The sequence below is a fragment of the Aptenodytes forsteri genome, unplaced genomic scaffold (genome assembly GCF_000699145.1).
Source record: "Aptenodytes forsteri isolate BGI_AS27 unplaced genomic scaffold, ASM69914v1 Scaffold128, whole genome shotgun sequence".
In the NCBI taxonomy this organism is placed as follows: domain Eukaryota; kingdom Metazoa; phylum Chordata; class Aves; order Sphenisciformes; family Spheniscidae; genus Aptenodytes; species Aptenodytes forsteri.
In genome coordinates this window covers 75,257-90,157 of record NW_008794880.1, presented here as the reverse complement: position 1 = coordinate 90,157, position 14,901 = coordinate 75,257, and the positions used below count along the sequence as shown (strand labels likewise).

At 39.8% G+C, this 14,901-nt stretch overlaps 1 protein-coding gene across 1 annotated transcript in view; it reads right to left on the bottom strand.

Moving 5' to 3' along the window:
• The window catches only part of UHRF1BP1L (UHRF1 binding protein 1 like), a 47,221-nt gene that overhangs the window by 3,895 nt on the left and 28,425 nt on the right, over window positions 1-14,901 (bottom strand). Inside the window, exons 15-18 of the mRNA XM_019470851.1 lie at window positions 13,547-13,683; window positions 11,808-11,958; window positions 4,982-5,238; window positions 2,389-2,497 (exon numbers count right to left, since the gene is read on the bottom strand). Coding sequence (XP_019326396.1) covers window positions 2,389-2,497; window positions 4,982-5,238; window positions 11,808-11,958; window positions 13,547-13,683 — 654 coding nt within the window. The remainder of the gene's footprint in view (window positions 1-2,388; window positions 2,498-4,981; window positions 5,239-11,807; window positions 11,959-13,546; window positions 13,684-14,901) is intronic.

Here is a 14,901-nt window from a genome sequence, read left to right as displayed (position 1 = left end):
TTTCATGGCCCTCTTCTGGACCCGCTCCAACAGGTCCATGTCTTTCTTATGCTGAGGGCTCCAGAGCTGGACGCAGTACTCCAGGTGGGGTCTCACCAGAGCAGAGTAGAGGGGCAGAATCACCTCCCTCGCCCTGCTGGCCACGCTTCTTTTGATGCAGCCCAGGATACCATTGGCCTTCTGGGCTGCGAGCGCACATTGCTGGCTCACGTCCAGCTTTTCATCCACCAGTACCCCCAAGTCCAGGGGGTTGTTAGTAGTCTAAAAAAATACTCTTGGTTCTTTTTTTTTTTTCTTTTTTAAACATTTCCTTCTAAACAAGACTTTTCTGTTCATTACCCCCTCCTCCCACCACACACACACACGAGGACTCAAAAAGGTAGCACTGCAGATAAATAAATCACTGCAGTGCAGGTAGCATTTGACCTATGCCTTTGAAGTCACTGCACCTGAACAGTCCATGACACGAATAGGGACCAAAGCACTTCAGCAAAAAGGGGAAAAATATGAGCTGAAAGAAACCTTAAAACTATGTATTTTCTCACTAAATTACTGTTTCTTCCAATGTTTGGTATAAAAAGATGACCAAAATGCATTGAACATCTTTAAACACTCGAACAATGTATTAGATAATGTGGAGAAATTAAGATACAAGCGAATCATGCCACAAGCATACCTCTGAGAAGTCTGGTCCATCTTTGCTATACCTTCCCATCAGGTAGGTGAAGGGGGCATTAAGATCACCCTGCAGCCTCCTCTTCCTCAAGTCATACAATACATTGCATATTGTTGGATTAATATATTCAGGACCTGGATGAAAGGGTGGGTGCACCCTCTGCAATTTTGTGAACAATACCAAATTGAAGGGTAAGTGACTGACACACTGGGGGCAAGGCTGTTTTTCAGAGGAACCTGGACAGGCTGGAGAAATGGGCTGACTGGAGCCTCGTGAAGTGCAGCTGAGGCCAGTGTGAAGTCCTGCAGCTGGGAGCGAATAACCTCTTGCTCCACTACAGGTTGGGGACCAACTGGACAGAAAGCAACATTGCAGGAAATGACCTGTAGGCCTTGGTCAACAAGATTTGTCATGAGCCAGCAGTGAGCTCTGAGAGCAAAGACCAGGCACATACAGGCTGACTAGCAAGAGTATAGCTAGCAAGATGAGGGAAGTTATTATTCCCCTATACTCGGCACCAGTGAGACCACATCTGGAATACTGGATCCAGTTTTGGATTCCCTAGTGTGGGAAAGCTACTGACAGCAGAGGATCACCAAGATAATCGTGGCCAGGAGCACATGATGTACAAATGAGGGTCTCGGAGAGAGGTACTTGTCAAATCTGAAGATGAGGCGGCTATGGGGTGATCTTAATGCCGACTTTGCCTACCTAGTGGAAGGGTATAGAGAAGATGGACCAGACTTCCCTGAGAAGCTTGGCAAGTGCTCAAGCACCTCTGTCTTGAGGTGGCAGGACAGGAGACAATAGACAGAAGCTGCAACAAAGGAAATTCCAATTAGACATTACAAAAAAAATTAACCGTAAGGGTAGTCAAACACTGGGACAGGTTATTTAGGGCAGGTTGTGGTATCGCCTTTTTGATGCTCAAAACTTGACTGGACAGAGCATTGAGCAACTTGAACTAATCTGCCCCTGCTTTGAGCAAGGAGTAGGACCAGATGACCTCGAGAGGCTTCTTCCAACCTAGATTATGATTCTTTGACATATCTGAAAGACAACAGTAAAGTTCCAGCTCTAAATGTATTGCCTTGTTATGAGTACTTAGTATTTGCCCATACATGTAGGAAAAAAAATTTTAAGTGTATACTTGTTTGGTAAAAAGTACAAAGTTAAATCGCTGTTCGCAATACAAGTCTCAGTGCAATCCCAGTCATAAGCTGCCAGGACACCACCGTAATATACAGAATTGAAAACTGCTACTTGTACTTCTCAAATAGTCTTTTGTTTACAATATTCTCTATTACTTCCCGTAACACAAAAAACACAAAGACAACAGGGAACCATCTTAGTACTCTGTAAAGAAAGGCAATTTTTTTTGTTTGGTTTGTAGTCAGTCGAAGGAACCTTAGACTTATCATGACGAAGTGATACGCACGGATGAAGAATATCCTGATGAAGTTATATGCATATTTTTATTTCTCTCAGATTGATTCAGCTGTGGGTTGTTATCACAGCCAATACATTATTCAAAAAAGTAATTTTCCTCTATGTGACTACACTTAGAATTAAGGTATATGGCAACACAACTTACACAAATTATCATCGGTTATCTTTTCATTATTAGCCACATGTCTGCACAGAGGAAAAAAACAGTATTAATAATAATTAGATTATAATACTGAGATATCAAGGTGCAGGAACATACAAACCTCTAATGAGAAAAGAGCCATCATCATTTCTTTCTATCCAGAGTATGTCAATATGTAGTTTTATGGGTACCAGCTCAGATGCCTTGAGATTTTCACGTGGACTGTCATCCTAAAAAATATAAATATTCAAAAATGAGTTTACCAGGAAATCAAAATAGCTAATTAAGATGTTCAATTAAACATAAGTGGATTTGATGAAACTTGAAAGAGAACATTTCAGAGTAGAATTTTCTAATGGAATCTCCGCTCAACTTTTGCTCCATTTTTTTTCCCTGGGGATCATATTAAAGGCCCAAATTTATCTCTGGAGTAAGTCTGCTGAACTCAATATATACAGTCTGACTAAAATACTTCAAAGTATTTTTACAGACATCTCAGTAAGATTATATCCCAACTCAAGACATTCTTTAGCTTAGGAGCTCTCAGAGTCAGAGGTAAGAAGCCTGCACTATATAGTATCTGATTTTCCCTTGAACTATTTGAAGATTGAATGGGTACAGCTATCATTCTTGAGCGGATTTTGTCTTTTTAGAATTTAGTTTGTTTGAGCGGATTTTGTCTTTTTAGAATTTAGTTTGGGATGACACCAGCTGCAGTTCCATTATATTACTGTACTCAACAGAAGAGAAACTTCACAAATTACTTCTTTTGGGGTCTCCCCAGGAAGTCTTTATAGTTCATTATCCTGTCAAGCAGAATAATGCAGCCAGTATAATCAGAAACCATACATATTGACATTAAGCACATCACAAGAAAGCTGTTGAGATGTAACTGCCAAAGTTTCTTGAAACAGCACTAAGATTGCAGTAGAAAATGCAAAAAATAAAATAACCTTTCTTAAATTCTTCCCCCCCATGAAATACATTGCATCAAGTCTCATGCAGAAGAAATAGAAGAATATACTGCATCGAACAGGCAATGAAGCATAAATTTGAACCATGCCCTCTCGCTCTTTATTACCCAACAACTCTAGAGAAATGAATCATAGACTCCTAGAATAGTTTGGGTTGGAAGGGACCTCTGAAGGTCATCTAGTCCAACCCCCCTGCCATGGGCAGAGACATCTTCAACTAGATCAGGTTGCTCAGAGCCCCGTCCAACCTGACCTGGAATGCTTCCGGAGGGGGCACCCCCCTTTAGGTTAAAGCCATTCCCCCTTGTCCTGTCACAACAGGCCCTGCTAAAAAGTTTGACGCCATCTTTTCTATAAGCCCCCTTTAAGTACTGGTAGGCTGCAATAAGGCCTCCCCGAAGCCACCTCTTCTCTAGGCTGAACAACCCCAACTCTCTCAGCCTTTCCTATCTGTATGTCAAATTTGCAGTTTGTCAACCATCATGAGTAACTTCACTGTGACTTGTGTGCGCTGCTGAGTGAGCACTTCAGTGCTTTCGCTGCCAAGCAGACTCTTACTAATGATTTATTAATGTGTATTCCCCACCTCAAACAGCTGCTTCTCAAGAACATTTTGTTTAAGTCTGCCGTCTTGCCAATAAACCAGCATTCCTTCTTGCATTTGGGCATTCACATTTGTGATACATTGAAATCTGAGGAACAGATCCACAACTCTTACAGAAAGTGCTTGCACTACTCCTGTAGTAGAAACGGCCCTAAACAAGCGCCTAAGGATCCTCAGGGGATGGAAAAGCTGCATCATGGAGGGAGGGAATACTGATGCACTTTAAGTAGAACACCGTAGAGATAACAATTGCCCTTCCAGTCAAGAATGATCTTCGTAGAATCAAGGTCTTAGCCCCAGATGCAGAACTGGAGCTGCTATTCCAGTCCTCACTTTGAACAAAGTTTATATGGGTGATTATTAATTTCTGAAGCAATGTTATAGTTATATGTATGTTTGGGGTTTTGTTGTTTCTCCCCCTCCCCCCCAAAAAAAAGTGTCCTTATCTTTATATTCAATGGTTGTGCAGCACAGAACTCACCGTCTCCTTTAAATGTCTGAAAGAAAATCCCCTAGGAGACTTGAGCAGGAGTGTCCTCTTAACGTTACTATTTTAAGCTACAGTGGTGAGAAAAGCTTGCATTATTTAGTATCTGTTTCTAGGTAGGGCAGAACATGAAATCTGGGTTCTAAGAAACAGCATTCAAGTGGTTTGAACTGGAATTCCCATAACCTTTTTCCTACTTTTGTACTGAACTTTCATTGCAAGAACTATCCTCTAAGTAGGAGAGAGAATTAACCTCTAAAAATCTGTGTTTTGTAATTAGAAAACCATTACTATGCTAAGCAAAAAAGCCCAACTAGAAAAACCCACATTGTGCCTCTAGGAACTTGGTATACCTTACCTATAAAACTCCCAGACACTGTCACTCTACAAAAGAGACTGGGAGAGGAGGAAAAAAGTATAAAATACTAATTCAGATAAATAGCTTGGTCATGCAGAGAATTCCCCTCCAGGCATACCACAGAGCTAACCAAATCTACGGATTTTTAAATTGTTTTAGTGTTATCTAAAGACCTTCCAGAGTATGACAGCAGTTTCTTTGAAGTTAACTGTATCCAGATTAGTAGTTTATCATCAAAGAAACAAGAGTAGAATTTCTTTAGAGCAGCCAAATAGCTCATTGTTAACATACTTTTAAATTAATCCTTGCATTAGAAACTTTTATCTTCATAGGCATCACTTCTGCGACAGTTTCATCTTCTAGAAAATGCTGAATGTTTGTGAGGGAAGATGTTAGAAATTCAGCACTGAAGTTCTCTACGTGACACTGAAGAAAACCGTTTTTTACAGCCAGCAGAGAATGTATGACAGCACTAGGCCCACTTTCCCATTTCAGACTAATCTCAGGTGATGAATTAACTGGTCCCGGCACAGATTTACAGTCGGAACCTGTTGCAAAAGGAAAAGAAGTTTGCATTAAAATTTTGCAATGTACAAAAAAGGAATTATGATGCAATTACTTCTACCTTATTGTCCAACTGATTTTCCAAAAGTACTTTAGAAGTATTATCCATGAATTACAGCATTGCAAATACAGAACTTCAGAGCAAATTTCTAAGTATATCACTTCGAAGTACTAAAGAGAAATAATCAGTACATACAATCACAGTACCTCACTGTGACAACAGAAAAGGACAATACAGAAGTATCACCGTGCACAAAAAATTCGTGTTTCCTCAATGTCTTGACGATGGAAAAAAAAAATATTTTGCATACTTTTCCACTAACTCCTTCAATTTTAATTCAGAAAAACATTTAAGTCAGTTCAGTCTCTCAGGAGAGCTTTCCTCTTGGACAGGCAGAACTTCCTGACTCAAGAACTTACTTGCTAACACACAGGAACATAAACAGCAATGCAGTAAGATGGAGAACATGACCACACAGTGCTTCCATTATTTGGGTGACAGATTTGAACCTTAAAAAACCCCTAGCAGTTTCTTGTTAGTTTCAGTATCTTTAACCAGTAAGGACAACTGCAACATTCAACTAAACAGTGAGAAGAGGAGAGGGGGGAGAGAGAGGGGGAAGGGGGGGGCGGCAGGGGGAGAAAGAGAAGGGAAAGAGACAGGGGAGAGAGGGGAGAAAAAGAAAAGAAAATATTTAAGGTAACTAGATATCGGGGTGGGAGATGGCCAGTATCCGTCTGTTGTACAAGAAAGGGTTCACCACAAGAAGCAATTACCCCATAGGATTCTCAAGTCATTTGGTCACTATGATGGCTGACCTACAGAAATTATCTGTATGACAAAAAGCATATTCACAGTAATTCACAGTAATTATATTAAGAAGCAAACACTGAAACTTGAAAGATAGCTGAAATCAAAGTAACTCAAGTAAAGTCAACTGAATCATGTCAATTTATATTAGTAGAGCATCTAATTGTTAAACAAATTTGAGAGAATTGAAACACCACCAAAAAAAGCTTCTCGGTTTAAACTCTGGTTCCCTCAGGAAAGTCAGGGAAGTTTACAAGCTTAGAAATTGGAAAAAAGAAATAAAAAGTTAAATTTAAAGATGAAGTAAGACTTCCTTTTTCTATTTTTGTTTCTTTAATACTGTTCTTTCTTGTCTCCCCATATTACTGACATGCAGTTTATTGTAATCGCCCCTTCTTGATTTCTACTTGTGCATATATGAGCAATTACCAGAAAACTGAAGAGAAGGCACATGGGAAATCTACTAGCACCCTTCCAATACCTACGATGAGGTTATAAAGAGAGCCAGGCTCTTCACAGTGGTGCTCATCAGAAGGTTGAGAGACAACAGCTCAAATTGCAGTAAGAGAGGTTCAAACAATGTAAGGAATGAGGAAAATTAAGCAGTGGCGCAGGCTTCCTAGAGAGCGTGTGCAGTCTCTACCCTTGGAGGTCCTTTCCAAGATAGCACCCTTCCAATACCTACGATGAGGTTATAAAGAGAGCCAGGCTCTTCACAGTGGTGCTCATCAGAAGGTTGAGAGACAACAGCTCAAATTGCAGTAAGAGAGGTTCAAACAATGTAAGGAATGAGGAAAATTAAGCAGTGGCGCAGGCTTCCTAGAGAGCGTGTGCAGTCTCTACCCTTGAAGGTCCTTTCCAAGACCTGACGGGATAAAGCCCTGAGCAACCTGGCCTGATCTCAGAGCTGACCCTGATTTGAGAACAGGATTGGACTAGAGACATCTTGACATCCCCCCCACTCCTCTACCCTCAATTGTCCTGTGATCCTATGAAGTGCAGGTTTCCTCTGCGGTGGCTTCTTTGCTGTGTTCTATCTAATGTTAAGTAATAATGCATACTGTAATGAATGCAGCATACTTTACCCCTCCATTTCAGAGACAACCTACTCTGAATAATCTGACATGTACTGAAAAAAACCCCACCACAGTACGCTGGTGGGCTGCAAGTTACATTGCTTCTCTTCAGTAAAACTTATCCTGGATGCCTTTATATAAAGGAAAACCATACTTCACAGAATTAGTGTTCCTTCTGAAATTAGGCATCTGGCTTACAAGGCACTTCGTTAAAAGTCCAAGGCGTCACTGCTGATCACATTACATTTGCACGACACAAGCTTTTTGATATATCAAGTCTCTATAGATATACTCAGGCATCCTGTTAAAGAAAATACATTTCCAGCATGTGAACGTATTTTTAAAAGGTATCATTAGGATATTGTTAATTGCTACTGCAATGCTGTAACAACCGTTCACAGCATTAGTATTTAAGGATTCAGGTTCTTGATACACTAAACCAGATGAAGCACAGCTCAAAACTGTAGAAACCAGATGACAATTCACTAAGTCACACTGACTATGCTGGGTCAGATTCATTCAGAAACTTAGGAGGTTAGCTTTGAGTGAATAAAAGTTATGCACATTAGGCAACGTGTCCACACTGAAGTTACAGCAGCCTCCCATTAGTATCCCACAGGTCTCTGCAACAATCCCTTTTGCATTCTCCCCAATTCATAGAATCATTCAGGTTGGAAAAGACCTCTAAGATCATCGAGTCCAACCGTCAACCCAACACCACCATGCCCACTAAACCATGTCCCTAAGTGCCGCACCTACACGTCTTTTAAATACTTCCAGGGATGGTGACTCAACCACTTCCCTGGGCAGCCTGTTCCAATGTTTAACCACTCTTGCAGTAATTCTTGTCCCCAAGATCAGTATCTCTAGATCCTCAAAGCCTTTTCAAGGTAGGATCATAGAGCATAAGCTTTCTTGATGGATAGATACGGATTTTCTGTGGTTGCAAAGTTGCAGAAGTACCACATGCACTTAGCCTAGTCACTGGCCAGAGACAGACTGAGTCAAGCTCCAGCAATGGCTGCTTGCCAGTCACAGCAAGTTCTCCACTAGACCTAGGAGGAATTCCTGTTTGCTCTTGGGAAGTAGTAGTAGGGGAATGTTACCTGTTCAGTTCCTCTTAAGCAATGTGTGATGTATTATTTTTCAAAACTACGGACCAGATCACTCAGATGCCTCTGGAACCTTCAGCAGTGACTTATAAAGGGCCTAATGAGAACCTACAAGAAGGCAAAGGACATTGGGGCAAAATTGGCTTTGGTCCAGGTTCCTAACAACTGGAGAAACGGACCACATCCCTAGTGGGGATGCTGATATGGCACCTAGAAAAGTTAAACACCTACTATGTTCCTCGACAATGCACTTCCTCTGAGAAGGAGCCAAACTAAGGAAAACAGATGCATGCAATGCTCATGTACACCAACTATAACTAAACATGCCGTCTCCAGGAAAACAGCTCCAGGAGAGTACTGGGAAGAAGGTTTTGAGCAGTCAGGAGGAACTGTATCAGTGTCTGGTTTGTGTATGTCTATTTTAAAAAGAAAAAAAAAAAAGTGGGGTAAGAGGAGGGGTGAGAAGAAGGATAATTAACTTTCTATATTCATCCCACAAAACATGCAGGCTAGTCAACTGTTCTAGACCAAGTGCAGTCAGACAGACGTATAGCAAGAGGCAGTAACTTTATTCAAGTAATACTGCCCCAGCCTGAACGTAGTACAGGTCTGAAAACTGTAATTTCAAGTTTCAGTACAGCATGCAACAGACATTGCCTGGAGCTACAGCCGCCCGGGAGAGTAATTAATTTGCTTTCCTATCTGTAGATTAATTGGGTTTCTCTTTCTGTACGGTGCCCAGTTCTCATGGGTGACCTAGCACAGCAGTAGAGTCAGGGCATATGCTCATATCTATTGGCACTAGAGTCAGAGTAGATGAACATATCGTCGACCTGAGTTGACAAAGACCAATGGGAAGAACTGTAAATGAACATGAGAATCTTCAGCCTCTGCTGTGAATCAGAATCTCTCCCTTTGCTACCTCTGTGAATAGAGGTTTCCACAACCCTAACAGCTGTGACTCCATCCTTCAATCCTTCCAATGTTTAAGAAGTGCTAGATCTCACATTTCCCTGCCCCCACCCCCCCAAAAAAAGCAGCACACTGTGAGTATCAGTTACTTTTTGTGGCTCTAGTCCAGACAGAAAAGAATTAGCTACAACAGCCCTTGAGAGGAAGGACAACTCTCCAGATGGGAGAACAATGACCACCCTTGTCCAATGAGTCTCTGCGATTGGTTTGGGAAACTTTGTTGCCCCTCAAGGATTTATATTCTTCCCACAAATACAGAAAAAGAAATAAGCAGTATGTTTCCTAAGTATTTCCGGACCAGAAAAGAGTGCCTGCGTCATTGCCGGAAAAATCCACCAACGTGTAGAAAAGCAGCAGAAGAAAAGACCACACATTCGGTCTCAGCCATGAAGTCAATCTTGGTTATCTTGCAGATATCTGAAAGGGGCACAGTCAAGAGAGGATGGAGTAAAAATTGCATTAAACAATTCGGAAGCTGCTATGAACTGCTCTTCCCTTCTCCTCCAAGCATGACAAGGTCTCAGTAAAAGCACTGTCCTTCCCAGAGTACCTCTGCCATACTCCATCCCCCCTTCTTTTGTTATTGCTGCCAGACAAGATCTGATAAAGGCATCGTCCTGCAGCCAGCTCTACAGGGAACTGCAACATTGCCCCCAAACTTATTCCAGCCATTAGGCACTTTTCCCTTTCTACACCTACTGCATTAACAGTATAGTAAGCTTTAAATGGTTATTTTTACCCAGAACACCTTCGCAGACTGTAATAATGACTTGATTATTCATTGCTTTGCACGGTTCCTCAGTTTACTAGTTACAATTGTTAATTCAGCACTTGAGTAAGTTTTATTAAAGGTCTTGGGGGGGTTGCTCTTATTGGGATATTTTCTTATGCTTTTGCTCACTGGTTCTTTTAGTTGTATTTTGTTCCGTTAACTCATTTAAATTGTTTCTTTTGATCTAATTCTCAAGCTTTTTCCCCAACCTTGATCCTCTGGAATTCTTTTTTTTTCTTCCCCCCCAAACTGTTTTCTCCCTTAGGTCTTCTATTAGAATAAATGTGGGAGATGGGTAGCAGCAGTGGCTGCAGAAGATTCCTGACTCAGTACAGAAAGTACAGCCCTACAGTGGAGAGAAGATAAGGTGTACATTACAGAATGGGAGTGACCAACAACGTACAAAAAAAGTGTTGTTGACCCACCCATCCAGATACCCACCAGAAGAAGAAAGGAAGAGATATGAAGTGGAAGTATTTGGAGATTCCAATCACATTATAAGCTTTTGTCCATAAAATAATCAGCCAGTACACAAGCCTCTCCTAATCAGCTGAACCAGAAGAAGCAGGTTCTAGTTTTAGATCCACATGAGAGCAGGAAGGTGGCACATTCTTACTATTTACTCCCTCTTGCTTTTACAGAGGATATGACAGATAACCAGAAATCAGTTTGCCTGCTGTATGAACTGAAGGTCAGCCATGCGTCTTCCCTGCTGGACCTCCCTCTTGCCTTCCGATGCCTGAATGCAACTGCAACATCATGCAACAGCTGCTCAGGCAGCAGCTGCTGGCAATTCCTCAGCTTACCAGTAAATGGGTTCTTTAGCTAAGGCATCAGAGGCTGTACCACCAAGCACGACTTCCTGAAGAAAATCCATGCTGCTGGAAGGCTGGAAATAAATGGCAGCCAACAGCTGCTATAGCTGTTTCCTGGGAAAGGAGATGAACGAGAAGCAGGAAGCAGGTGCATCAGGGATCTGCCCCAAAAACCCTACAGCGCAACAGAGCTGCCATCCAGCAATCGGTGTGGAAGGCTGGCAGAGGGGAGCAAAGCAAACTGTGACATGAAGTGGCGTGCCAATACATCATGCCAAGAAAAAAACCTCGCAGTATGTGAACTAGGTTTTCTGGCAGAGAATGTATATGTACTCATGCACAAGAACAGCTCTGACAATACACTGGTTGATCTAGCTGTGCAAATATCTGTCATGAAACTACACTCCGTGTTCCTATCAAGCTTAAAAAAAAAAAAAAAAAAAAAGAAAAAAAGAAAAAAAAAAAAAAAGAAAAAAGGAAAAAAAAAAAAAAGACTGTCCTTGCAGCTCATCTCTCCTGACACAGAGTCAATTTTTAACTTTTCTTAAACCACAGATTATAAATCTGTTTAAACTGTGGGTGTTAATTTAATCTAGAGAAACAGATCTTGAAGAAAGGAACAGCCCTTCAAACCAAGGTACATTTAAGCAAAGTATCATTAGAGCAGTAAGGGAGTTTCATCTTTATAAAACAATAATACAATGTAATGCAACTTATTCGATTTTGAAAAAGCAAACTAATGACCAGAATTCAATGCAATGCATTTTTTTACCCGCACTATCAGAAATGGTTCCATTTTTATTTCCTTCCCTTTTAATGTATGGCAATTAGGAAAGAAATCGGAGTAGATACTCTAAATCAGCATAAAAAGGATGCTATTGAACTAACATAAAACTGTTCTTGTGCTTTAAGACTAATACAGTGGTTTTATTTACTTAGAACAAATGTTTTCAACTCCAAGTTCACTACACTGAGATCTCATTGTTAGTTCTTACCAACAGTTCTGTTGCAAAGATAGTGTCGAACACTGATATTTCCCAATTGATTTGGTATCACTTGGTTGACCTGTAGGCATATTTCCGTGTCTTCACCTCTGATGTCAATTTCACCATTAACACCAAATATTTGGAAAACCACAACAGACATCTGTCAACAAAATCAAGATAAAACAATGAGATTATAAATTGAATTTTCAATTGTTATTGTTTTTTAAGTTCTAAAACTTTCCCCCCACAAAAGGAAAAGAATCTTTGTATCCATAACCCTCGCTCACAGAAAAGCACAGTTTTCTCATTTCTTCTTCTTTTCTTTTTGTACACATTGGCTTGACAATGGGTTGCTCGATTGTCTGTCCAAAGACAGACACTTGTATTTATAACCCACTAATACCAATTCAGAATTGGGCAGAAAAGCCATGAAAGCGAGACAGACTTTCCCCACTCTTGACAAAGAAGCATGTGACTTATGTGACACCTGAAATTTTCTAAGGCTGCATTCAACTTCATGCATATCATAAGCACAACCAAGTATTTGCAGCGCTGAAACAGACCAGGTTAAAGAACCAGGTAAACTTTGGCTAGCTGCATCACAGTCAGCCCTTTTTTCTCTATTTATTGGATTGCAATATCTTTCAAAAAAAAGTAGCGGCCAGTTTCAAAAGTCAGCTTTGGTATCAGAAGATGTACGTCCATCATCTTTACTACTATTTTGGGCTCATTTTTCTAATGACTTTTTAGTTATATTCTACAAGTAGAAAAAAATATGCTAACATGCATTTGCATAACAATCTGAATGAATTCTGGTTCTTCCATATTACCTATATGCACAGATGATTGAAAATTTATTTAAAAGGAACCAATCATTTAAGTGAGCTGTTTTTTTTTTTTTTTTTTTTTTTTAAATGGTGATCCACAAATATTTTAGAGCAAAGGTAGGATTACATGACTAACATTACTAAAAAGGAAAATACGTCAGGCAAGCACACAACAGGTTTCGGTAAACTCACTGTCTTTCTTTGGGCCCATATACCCTTAGGTTTCCAGTTCATGACCTTAACTGATACAAGAATATAATTTAAGAAGCATTGACTAGGGCAAGGATCAGCAAGGAATAAGTAGATAGGCAGATGGAAAAAGTTGGACCCTGCATGGTGTCTCAGGGAGGGAATCTCTCTCTACATGCACTATTCTTATAATCTTCTCTAAATACTGGGCACTGTCCTGACATAATCCTAGACAAGAGGCATCTCTGATCTGACCCAGTAGGGCAGTTGTTACGCTCCTATTTGCAAATACTACAGAATACTACTAGTGCTAAGGAAACATCTCCATATAAGAGATGTCAGAGTTATGGTGCCTTCTTTAATCTATACTTGATGATGTTAAAAAGCTCATTTTAAATATCATATTCAACAGAGCATAAAAGAACATGATGATATTACAAAATATTTCTATGTACTAAAGCAGAAATATTTTCTGACATTTTTAAGCGGCTACTGTCATTTATCAACAGCGGCTATAGAGGAGATAACAAAGACAGAGAATGCTCAGTGTAACTTGGATTATAATCTTCATTTATAGTTAATACAAGTGCACTAGATCTATAGGCTTACAAAATGCACTAACAAAAGCTCCCAAAACTACTTGAAACATCACCTCTAAAAGCATTCATTTTAGCTCTATTTTAAGGTTTAATTTACTGAAGCATGTATTCTAATGGAATTCAATAATATTACCATTTCTTCACTAGTCTCATGGGCATTCTCTGAAGCAGCGCTCATGGCATCTGGAGATGACCCATCACAATTTTCAATCACTGTGCCTCCTTCATGGGCATTTTCTGATGGGCTTTGATAGTTTGTGGCTGTAATACCTTCCGTATATACATCAGAAAAAACACAAAGTTAGCATAGCATAACCTGAATCACTCCTACATTAAGAATAAAGTCAGTGTCTGTTACTGTATGCATTAACTCATTTTTAAGATGAGTTGAACAGCTTATTAAACAAGTATTTATGATTGAACTGCCAAATCCATTCCTCTTACAGAGAGTTCAAAGTTCTAGATGCTATGCAAGTAAGGCAGGATATAGTGACAAAACCAAAATGGCACCCTACGTGCATTGTTTAAAAAAAATTGTGAAGGGCCTTTTTTAGTCTTCCAAATCAAATATAAAACTGATCCAGCAGAAAAAAAGGTTGAAGATTCCAAGCCATGTATCTGAAACACTGCACAGTGCCTTTAGAGCAAATGTTTGCAGTTTTATGTTTAGAGAAATAAGCTATATATATTTTCTTTAGAGTGATCATGGTAGTGTTTCCCTGACAACTAGAAAGCATGCAGACTTAACCTGCAGTTAAATATTGTTTAACAAGCTAAAAAGACATACAAAGGTTATTTAAAATGGAAAATGTATTTTATGGCATACTCCCACATAAGCACATGCAGGAATACTCCTACAATCCAAATATGTAACAGGTTTGCAAGTGAAGCATTCTTATTATTATTGCTCTAGACTGAAAAGAAATCCTACAGAAAAAAAATATTGTCATTCTTTATTCAAAGTAGAATTTATCAGAAAAGAGGTACCAATAAAGTCTTATCGTATTTCCTGACATTAAAAATTATTTAATCAGTTTTGCCAGAGAGCTACTAGATTACAATTGCCTAAGTCCACAATACTACAGACTATATAGACATAATTACCATATGCCTGAACTCCTCCCTCAGATCAGGAGCAAACAGTCATGCACAGATGAGCAAAAATTGGAAAAATACTTGCTGTTCGACAGTCAATAGCTAGGAACTGCTCTGTAAGGAACAAGCTGCAAGGAGACTACCAAATCTATCTGCCTGGTAATTAGCATGGTGAGTATTAGTGAAAATCTATGTCTTTTTCATCTACTTTTAAAATTAAAGCTTCTTTACCACTTCAAGCATAACACTGATTCAGGATACAAACCTATAAACACTTACAGCCAAAGCAACGGCTTTTAAGCAAAGCAGGGAACATTTCTGCTTAATTCACAGTTGCAACATAGCACTGCAATGCTTTTACTCTCCTCAAGAGAGGAAAATTAAGTAGTGTTT